The sequence below is a fragment of the Pleurodeles waltl genome, chromosome 2_2 (assembly GCF_031143425.1).
Source record: "Pleurodeles waltl isolate 20211129_DDA chromosome 2_2, aPleWal1.hap1.20221129, whole genome shotgun sequence".
NCBI classification, from domain to species: Eukaryota; Metazoa; Chordata; class Amphibia; order Caudata; family Salamandridae; genus Pleurodeles; species Pleurodeles waltl.
Window position 1 is genome coordinate 1,023,685,530 of NC_090439.1, and position 10,621 is coordinate 1,023,696,150.

The following is a 10,621-nucleotide window of genomic DNA, read 5'->3' on the forward strand; positions in this document are numbered from 1 at the left end:
AAAAGGTGTACTTTCCTTATAGTGCAAATACACCCATTCACCAAACTAAAGCTGTTGCTAAATCAATTTGGATAGTCACTGATCTTTAATAGAAGTCATTGCTACAATCTCCCTTTCTGTGATATTAGGTTCCTTCAGAAAATTTTGCCTTTGGAGTTTGGCATCATAAAACAATGCAGTTGTGTTGCTTTCCCTGTTAAACTATTTCACAATTTCTTTTAATTTTTTTTATATTTTTTTTATTTCAGGCCACCTCCTAGCCCCTCTGGCACAATGACCATAACAGCGGGACATGCTCAGTACCACTCTGTTCCAGTTTACGAGATGAAGTTTCCAGACCTTTGTGTGTACTAAGTGCGGTCGAGCACTAACTGGCCATCTGGATTAAATTATGAAACACGATGCGTTTCTAGAGGTGTTAACTCTAGCTGCTTTAATACAATCAGATGGATCCTAATGAATGTTCAGACAGCCTGAAATGTTGTCTAAAGTCCAACCATTAGTTATTTTTTAATATTTGATTTTAACATTTTTTTTGCCACTCATAGGAATTTCATCAGACTATCTTGGGAAAATAATACCACTAAGTTTAAACCAGGAGGCATAAAACAATTGTGCTGTACAATCAGAACCAAGGGTATATGTGAGGATGGATATTGTTTGCACTCCATTCATTTAGCTCACTCCAACTTGTTATTTCAGCATTAATATTGTCAGATTCTGGTTTGTCAGTCATTGCGACTATGTATACACTTGTTTATTCTTTTTCTTGCCCCAGTTACAATGCTTCATCCCTTTGTCCCATGGCACCTACCCAATCTCCTCAACTCAATACTGTTGTGTATTGTGTTGTTCTCCCTACGTGTTAATACTTTACACATTTGAAATAAGTGTGTATATGTATCTGCACCTCTAATGAAAATCGGTGGTGCGAAGTTGACTTCCCTGTGAAATTGAAATAATAGTTTCTGCAATGAACATATCATGACTGACTGGTCATGAAAAACATCTATGTGTAGGTCATACAATGCTTGATATCTATCTCCATATTGTTATTGTGGGCACCTGGAAGCCACTGCTGAGTTTCTGCACAAATACATAACACATTTACCAGCCCATTTATTTTTGTGTACCCCGTCCCCCAAATCCACTTAAAATATTAAGAAATTTACAGAGCATGTGGTACAGGAATATCTTCCTAGGGAGGACACCATTCTTCTGGACAATCAATGATCGAGCATATAAGCTCCTTCCCATGATGCATGTTGTGGCAGTTTAATTGTGAGCAACATTGGCAGTCTGAGGTGAGTGCTTGACATCTTATTTGACAATTATGAGCTGAGATTAACTCATCATTTTGCTTTACATGTTGAATCCACATTCTAGAAATTTCTCTAGGACTTAAGCTATTTCTGGTCCTGAGCTTGAGGTCTTATTAATGACCCATATTTCTGCACCACAGATGGCACGGTTTGAACCCTTGAGGTTGTTAACTAAACACAAAGATCCCCAGAACCTTTCTGCACATTTAAAGGCTTCTCACGTATGAGGTTCAGTTGAATACCTGGCTGGATGTTCTACAGATGTATTCCATACTCTGATGGTGGCTTGCTGAGGCTGACTAGTTCCTTCACCTTTTTTCATTTAGTGACTAAATGATTCTTCAAAGAATATGTTTAATTATTTTCTCTCATGATAGAACGGGGCCAGGTTACTGACTCGACTAACACATTTGTTACCCTGGGACTTTTTGACAGTAGTCTCACTACTCCTTAGTTCTACACAGATCATCACTTCTTGAAATAGGTGGAGGTGAAAACTAGGAAACATTTTACTTTTGAGCATACAGTTTCCAACTTGAACCTAAATTGCAAACATTCTTCCTCTTTCTTTCCTTTTAATATCATTTTCTCATGCTGGCTGATATTTCAAAGGCAATTTTTTTTAGATACTTTGATTTAATCATTAACCATAGCGAGCCCTAAATTATCTGGGAGGTGTGCATCCAGTGGCTGTATTTGAAAAAAGGAATCAGTGTCCTTATAGTTTACTCTCTGCATCAATCTTTAACCTTCTATTATCTACAAGGGAATCTGTGATTAGTCCATGACTGTGAAGAAATTTGCAAATAAACCTTTGTACGTTGCATGCTGGTGTTACACCTGACAGCTTGGATGTTAGCTCCTGTCCCAACACGCTCTACTGTTATATGTGTTTTATGAGATTTAGGGAATGTTGCTTTTTGTATCTCCCAAATTTGTTTAAGGGCTTGCTTAGTAATGGATCTCTTGGGTGAATGGTGTGAAAGACAAAAGTCTAGTATTTATTTTGGCATTTCATTCTATCTTCTGACTACCGCCTTGTACCTTATTCTGTGATTAGAGCATCAAATCCAATTTCAGATTTTACCATATAGTTTTGCGTGTTGAAAATTATTAAGTAGTTTATTCTTCTGTCCACTTAGGAGATAGTTCCCATTATGATGCCCATTGCAGAACTGAATGGTCAATATTCATGGAAAAAAGATTATTGGTTCTGGATCTTAGCATCAGCCAACCATGCTGTTTCTCCATGCAAAGTCTCAAACATTGCAAGAAACCCGTGTAGCAGTTGGGAACCTCATCATTTCACAATTGTTTCAGGATTATAGGGGATTTTGTAATGTTGGATGAAATCTTGTTAGAGATTCAGTGAATGTCATGGAAGACATCAACCGTCCTCTCAAGTAATGTACATGAAAGTTCTTTCAACTGTTTTATCATTGTAACTTATATATATGTTGAGTGTTTTATAACGGTTAATTTGGATCTATTTTAAAAGACTGTTTTATTACTGTCACTGTGCTCTTTGACTTCAGGTGAGTACTTGTCTGCTAAGTTAAAGAAGTTGAGTTGTGCAATATTTTTCATGATTTTGACATTTTTTAATCTTTGCTTTTCGTGAGTCACCGTTTCGGAAAATAATAATTTTTATTGTGGAAACTAACAAGTCAAGCTTGAACTGAAAATGTATGTAGCAGCTAGTTAAGTCTGTTATTCTAAATGTAAACTATTAAGGGAAGCGATTGTATGGCAAGTATCAATGCAAATTAGTGAAATTGTATTTTTGCTCTATTTTGCAAACTGAAGGAAAGATTTGAGACCCACTGTTGGTCTTAAATATATTTTGTAGTCCTTTGTAAATAGTGAACATTGCTCCTGTGATTTACTTCTATGTATTGCATTTCACAGAAAACAATTTTACAGATCTCTCACATCTCTCCCCTTGTGTTTACAGTAGAGGAAAATCCAGTTTGTTATTAGAAGACTGCATGGATTCGATAAATCGTCCTTAGTTTGTCAGTTATTAAACATGCAAATTAGTTAGGAAGTTATTACCAAAATGTTTACGGTGCACATGCAGGTGAATGGTAACTGATGTAAGCTTTGCAAAAGTAATAGGATTGCTGTTGTCCTTCATCAGCGCTTGCATAAAGACAAACATTTTAAAGGAACTATTCTGCTATTTAAAAAAAAACATACAAACTGATTTTTAAACACATTTTATCATTTGTGATAGCTTTTAGAACAAACAGAAGTTCCTCTAGGAAAGCTGCTCTTATTTCAGAGGTTAAGTTCCCATTAAGACCTACAGGACATCAGAAGCTAGAGGTATTCAGAGGCGATGTCCGTTGATAGTGAGGCTACGCCAAAGAGGATTAAATAGTAAATAAGTGGACCATTTAATTCTGAGTTGTTGATTTAAAATGAAATGATGATTCAGCGGCATATGGTACCAAATATGTTGTACTTGTTCGCACCATAGGTAACTGCCTCTGCTTTGAGTTCCTCATTTATTTGTCAAAATATGCATGTCTTTGTGTTCCATTTTACTTATAATTTACATTTTTGTCATTTAATTATAAAACATGAAAAGTGTTTAATTTTTAAATGTTAAAAATTTTGTACAACATACATTTTTAGCTATATATTTCTGAGGTCTTGTAGTCACTTTATACGTGGTGTGGAACTTTTTTTACCTGCAGCCTTTATCATCGTACACTGCTTTATTCATCCTGTTGTCATTCTTTGCAAAGAATACCAACAGATGGCTAGTACTTTTTCTGTAAATGTTTGGCTTTATTTTAAAGTCTTATGAAGTTATGGAGTAAAACATTGAGTGAATGTTCTATGAGAAATAGACTGCCAACTGTAAATTGAACATAGGAAATATCAGTGAGTAGTCCTAATAATGAACAAGTGTAGGTTTGGATTCATCACAAAATGCTTGGCATTTTGTCGTTTTTTTTTTTTGTTGTTTTTTTTTTTAAATTGTACACCATGAGATGGAACCCTTGCCCTACCTCAGTTGAAAATGCAGCCTTATTAAATGGATGGGGCATTTGGAGTTTTTTAGCAACCACATTCAGATAGGAAAGTGTCCTTTAGTTAAATAACATAAATTCGGTAAAATATTACCAATGTTTATGCACCTACATTCCACAGCTCACAAAGATACTCCTGAAGGTTTCACCTTTAAAGTCAGATGTACATTAATTTGAAAAACGAAATTCAGATATCCATAATTAGTACTAAATATGTTCTAGTAAACAAATGGATTCCATGACATGCAGTAATTGCTTGCTGTGCATTCTCATTGTTAGAACATATTGTGTAAATGCTACACATGGAAATCCAGTTTAGTTTAAATACAGGGCTGAGTGGGACGAGTAATGCAATTAATCCTCATTATGTTTTGATTTTAATTATGGTTCATAGTGGCAATAAATGAAAATAGTCACAAAGGATTGCCCATCCCAGTGGTTTCTCTGTTAATATTCAGTACATGTGTAAAGAGAGATACATGAATTCTTTATGTACAGGGTACTCTTCTGTTTTCAGCAAGACGTAAAGCCCATTTATACTTGACAGCTTTTCGACAGTTTAATGTAAAATAATGTAATGTCATCAGTATGGAAATATTTGTGCTCCATGCTATTTGTAGAAATGAATCAACGTGGTATCATCTGTGAATGCATCACTCGAGTTTCCATCTTTTGTGTCAAATGCCATGTGTTCGGGCGTTGCATTCTCATCATTTGTGCACTTCTCACAAATCCATCGAACAGTTGGCACCATTTGAAATACCACATTTTAGATACACTTACCTATTCGATCCGAGAGCTCAGCTGCATTTCTCAATTTTGGGCAGAGAGTTTTCCAGATTCCATCCAGTAAATCTCAGAATTTATTTTATGTAAGTTTCAGCTGTATGTGTTTTTAAAAACTTGAATTCATTGTTTGAGTTATTTCTTGTTTTTTTGTTTTAATAGGTTTGTATTGGCAGTTCAATTTAGAATCTAACTTATGTCTGACCTCCACAGAATAGTGTCCCAATCAAATAAACCTGACATCGTTAGTTTAAAAAAACAAAAACAATTTAAAACAAAAAAGAGGCAATTTGTTTAGCAGCTGTACATTGTGTGATAAAACTACTGCATATACCCCGATCAACAGTTGAGGCTCCATGGCCTGTAAACGGGTGGAGCAGGTGCAACGCGCGCGTGCGGGGGGGTAACATTTAATCAAAAATAAATAAAAACGTACCCTCTCCATTGCCGTGCCGCTCCTCTCTCCCTCGTCGTCGCTGCAGACAGGCACAGGCTCCCAGCTTGCCCTCAGGCCAATCCTAAGGATACTCAGAGCAGCATCAGGATTGGCTGGGCGCTCCCAGCCAGACTGTGAGCCTGTGCAGTCCGGCCGGGCTGGGGAGAGCCTACTGCGCACGTGTGTTTGGACGGCCCAAGATGGCCGACCAAACACACATGCCCTCTGATAGGAGTGCTCTGTGCGCTCACCTCACTGCCCGTCACCTCCATGGCCCAGCCCATTTAGCCCCTTTCATCACAAAGGGATAATAAACCTAGTTTGTGAAAGGTTTGCAGCTTCTGCTGCTGGCGAGGGGAGCGGCGCTCCTCCGCCCTAATGGAGGAGCCCCTCTTGCCGATCAGAACTGCATTTCCTAAGGATTTCATATGGTTCATAGTGACACATTTCTACTATATGTATAAAATGAACATACGTTACTTCAGCATTTTTATTTTGCAGTTTAGTGCTGATTTATGTAGTTTATGTTTGCTTCCATACCTCTAATTGCTGCAGTATGTATGTCCAAGGAAGTGAGGATTTAAATGCTGTTATTGCCTCTCGAAGGAAAGCCGATTACTGGTGGAATGCTGTACTCGAAAACAGCAGCCCAGAGTTGAAACACACCATTTAAATGCTGCACAATGATTGTTTCCGATTTGTTGATGTTATGTGTGCTTATGTATCTCAGTTTTATTCAATCGATGTTTTAAAATAAAATAAGCAGACGGCTAGCCATTTACAGGTATCGTAAAACCAGAGTACATGCCAAAAGCTTTTTAGCAATGTCAGTCAGCTGACCTGATAAATGTTTTGTTTTATTGCCCGTATGCCTTGTGTGACGATATGTAAAAACCCACTGTGCAATCAATATTTAAGCAATAAACGTGAACTGCTATATCAGAAACATTACATTGTTCTTTTGTTTTAAATTGCCGCTTGTGTGTATTTATTTGGAATGTAATTATACATAGCCTTGTCTCTCCCTGCTTTGATCTTCATAAAAAACATGCTTTATATGTTTTGTTCTGTCTTATGTTTGAAAGGATATTCAGTAATCGTTTGTTCGAAAATCTGTAGAAGTCACCGATGAACTGCTGCTTTACCTTGTATGTTCCTTTGTAGCTAACACTATTTTTAATGAGGTGATTTTAATATCCAAATGCGGGTTGTCCTAGCAGTCTTTATGGTGTGAATTTTATAAGTGCCAGTGTGGACTTCCACTGGCGTGTTCCTGGGCGTGACTATACTCCTGGCAGTATCTCTACAGCATGCACCAATTTGGCTGTCACTGCTTTCACAGTTCTTCCTTAGACGGGTCACGTAAGTGCTCTTTGGATTTTTGGGAAAGACCTTTTTTCTTTTAACTAAACACGCCCGTCCGTTAGGAGGCGCTGGACTAAAGTCACTGCTAATTCACTGTCACAGGCAATGGGATGGTTTACGCTTCCCCTGTCCCTGCAGCTGTCACAAATGCTCCAGTTGGATTTCTAGGGCATTAAACGCTATAGCAAATTTCCAGTTTCAAGGAGCTGGAATTTTCATTGTAAACAGGCAGAGCGCAGATCTGACAGTTCGTCAGAGGCAGTTCTCAATGTTGCTGCCCAAAACAGTATGAAAACTGTTTTTTTTTTATTAATTGTGCTCCTTATTTCTAAAAATATCTCACTGACGCTCAGTCCTACTTAAGAAGTTTTTAGGTTGAGCCTAGACAGCACATATGCTCTGTCTGGAAGACCTGTTGTTGGCGGTATAGGCATTTGGTCCTGCCTGCCGCTGCCTGCCACTTCCAAAAGATTGAAGGCAGTGTCACTTTTGTAGTGCTTCTTCCTAAATGGGTTGGCAGGCCACAGGTCACTTCCTTTACTTGGCCGAGGAGCACCGGCCAAGTACAGTCTACTTACGCCTCAAATGTTTTTCTGTTGTTTGGACGTACTATTTTTCTTTGTTTCCTGCCTCTTGTTTTTGTCAGTCAGCACTCGTGTTCACTCGTGTTAGTCTAAATGTGAAATCATACATAAATATACATACTACACATCTGATTAGAGACATCTAACCACAGATTCCTTATCTTAGCATTTCCCTGATGCTGCAACTGGAAAATCTTCAGCAGAACCCATGTGCACCAATAGGTGGTGTTGAACAACTCCATGCCAACTTCGAACGGGCTGGATATGACGTGTGTGGTGCTCATGCAAGCACATCTCAGTGCGCGGACTTCAACAGAAAGAGCTACCCCGGTCAATTTTTGACCACTTTTTCAACATTTTGTCAACTTTTAATTTTTTGCATTTTTCTCCCAGTGTGTCTTATGGTTATTCTCTAAGAAACAAGTGTTTTTTAAATCCTGTGGAGCCTGTGATAGGCAAATGTCTGTGATGGACCTTCATCTGGTTTGTCTGTGGTGTCTAGAGCCGGACCACGACTCCAGGAACTGTCCCGACTGCTGCACTATAAATCCAAAGTCAATTTGGGAGCAGGACACAGATACTTGGGGGCCTGACATCGGAAGACTCTGGACTGCTCGAGGTCCTGGTCATGCGAAAGGTCCCGGGCCAACTCTGGGGTTCATTTCCGTCTGTTATCATTGTGGTCGAAATCAGCATCCGTTAAGTTTCACAAGCATCTAATAGAGACTTCTAGTTGAAGACTCCTTACCTTTGAATTTCCCCAGGTGTCAGACTGGACCCGGAGATTTTTCTTCGAGCAATACCTCTGCGCGCCGCCAGGAGGCGTCGGTCGAGTCCACTGGCATCGCTGGCGTCGTGCTTGCTGTGATGACATCATATATAGGCGCCACCCCGGCGCGCCACCGTGAGTTCTTTTCTTTCCGCGCCAGCCTACGCGCAGATCTGGAGAAGAGCTACCTCAGTCATTTTTTTACTACATCGACAAGTTTTTGATGAGTTTGTGGATGCGTCAAGGGATGTCCTGCAAGACTGGATTCAAGCCCTGCGACTCATGTCACCTAACTATGTCGGTGACGGATCCGCACCCCATGTGTCTTTGGTGCCTGGAGCGCGATCACGACCTGAAGTCGTGCTCTGAGTGTCAGGCCATGAACCTGAAAGCTTTGAGGGAGCGGTCTCTAAAGCTCATGGCGGCTCAACACTCGACTCAGCAGTGCTCACGGTCTTGTTCAAGAGGAAGGTCTCGAGATCGGCCACAGAGTCATCACCACTCCTCGTCCTCCAAGTCATCAGGCCATTCGGGTCACAAGCAAAAGAAGTCGAAGAAGGATAAGCGTTCTTTGACTTCACCCTGTCGCTCGGACGACGCGACATGGGAAGAGCATCAACAGTCTAGGCCTCTGTCATCGGAGCCTTCATCTGGGTTGGCTCCATGCTTCCCCAACTTCCCTGGAGCCGGAGCCACCCCTGCCCAGCTTAAAGAATTTTATGAGGCAATGCACCTCATTTTTGGGCAGTCCGACCCACCTTTGGCGCCCTTGGGCACAGGTGAGTCAGTAGAGGACCCCTCAGGTTCAAAGTCGTCAGCTTCGGCCACAGCTCCGGAGGTTTCCTCAAGATCCATTCGTGGATCCGTCCCGACGCAGGTTGTGTCACGGCGACCTACCCCAGCATCAGGTCAGACGTCGACCCTCCCGATGCCAGTGGGGCCCACAATCGACGTCGATCCATCCGATCCTCATACCCAACGACTCAGAGCCGGAACGACGTCGATCGACACAGGGTTCATCTATTGTGGGTATGGATACAGGGAGAGTATGGAGAAGACGCTGGACCCTTTAGAATGCCAGCTTGACCCCCAAATGGATTTGGTGCAGGATTTGGGTGATGCCAGTGGTCTAGACACCTCTCCTGACAATGGCATGCTCTCTCCTCCTACCGTGGCTAAGGAGGAGGGTGCTTCTTATTCCATGGTGGTGAGGAGGGCGGCTGAGGTCCTGGACCTCAAGCTACCTTCTGTGGAGGTTAAGCCTAATATCCTAACCGATGTGCTTCAGCCAGGGTCTTCCTCTTCCGAGCCCCTTCTTCTCTTTAATGAAGCACTGACCGACATCCTTTTGGGTACTTGGTCCAGACCCAGCACAGGGGCTCCTGTGAATAGGACGATTGCCCGCCGCCATCAGCCTGCGCCGTCAGACCCGAGATTCCTCACCCAACAAACCCACACCTGAAAGCCTGGTCATCCAGGCTTCTTCTTCATCTGGCACATTCCCTGCCGCACCCCCGGATAGGGAAGTGTAGGGACAACTTGGGGAAGAAGTTGTTTTCTTCCAACAGTCTAGCACTGCGGTCCATGAACACCGCATGCCTTTTGGGCCCCTTATCCCATACTCTCTGTGATACGGTCGCGCAAGTGTTGCCTTGAGTTCTGGAGGAGGTCTGGACTATCCTTTCCCAAGCTGTAACAGATAGGAGGGATGCAGCGAAGTTCATGATTCGTTGTGGACTGGATACGACCGACTCTCTGGGCAGATCGCTTGCATCGACGGTGGCATTGAGAATGCCACGCCTGGCTGAGAACATCTGGCTTTTCAGGGGCATGCCCTTTGATGGCACATGTCTCTTCAGAGACAAGGCGGACTCGGCGCTCGAGCACTTTAAGGATTCCCAAGCCACAGCCCGGTCCCTTGGCCTCACAGCCGTTTCTAGATCCCAGCAGTCCGCTGTTCGCCCCTTTAGTGGCTACAGAAGGGGCACCCAACCGCATCCTTCCACCCCCCCCGGCCATCGACCCCCGCATGCTGTACACCCCCTGCACAGATGTGGGATCCCACGCCCCCTGGGATCAGGGAGCCAGCGGGTCACCCAGTCCAACCCCGCCCCCTCCTCAGCCTCCAAACCTTCCTAGTCAGCGGGTACACCAGGAACCAGTTGGTGGCAGTATTCGCCATCACCTGCCCCAATGGCAATCCATCACTTCGGACAGGTGGGTCCTCCAAATTGTCCGAAGGGGCTACTCCCTCCCCTTCGAGACACCTCCTCCAGCCATGCCACCTTCTTACAATCAAATATCGGAGGATCATATGG

The 10,621-nt window shown here is 42.3% G+C and overlaps 1 protein-coding gene across 2 annotated transcripts in view; it reads left to right on the forward strand.

Moving 5' to 3' along the window:
- The window catches only part of EFR3A (EFR3 homolog A), a 1,082,041-nt gene extending 1,075,508 nt beyond the window's left edge, over positions 1 to 6,533 (forward strand). Inside the window, exon 24 of one of the 2 annotated variants that reach the window (XM_069220764.1) lies at positions 249 to 6,533. In XM_069220764.1, coding sequence (XP_069076865.1) covers positions 249 to 354 — 106 coding nt within the window. In that variant the 3' untranslated portion in view covers positions 355 to 6,533. The remainder of the gene's footprint in view (positions 1 to 248) is intronic. The other variant, XM_069220765.1, reaches the window with a different exon arrangement.
- The last annotated feature ends 4,088 nt before the right edge of the window (positions 6,534 to 10,621 follow it).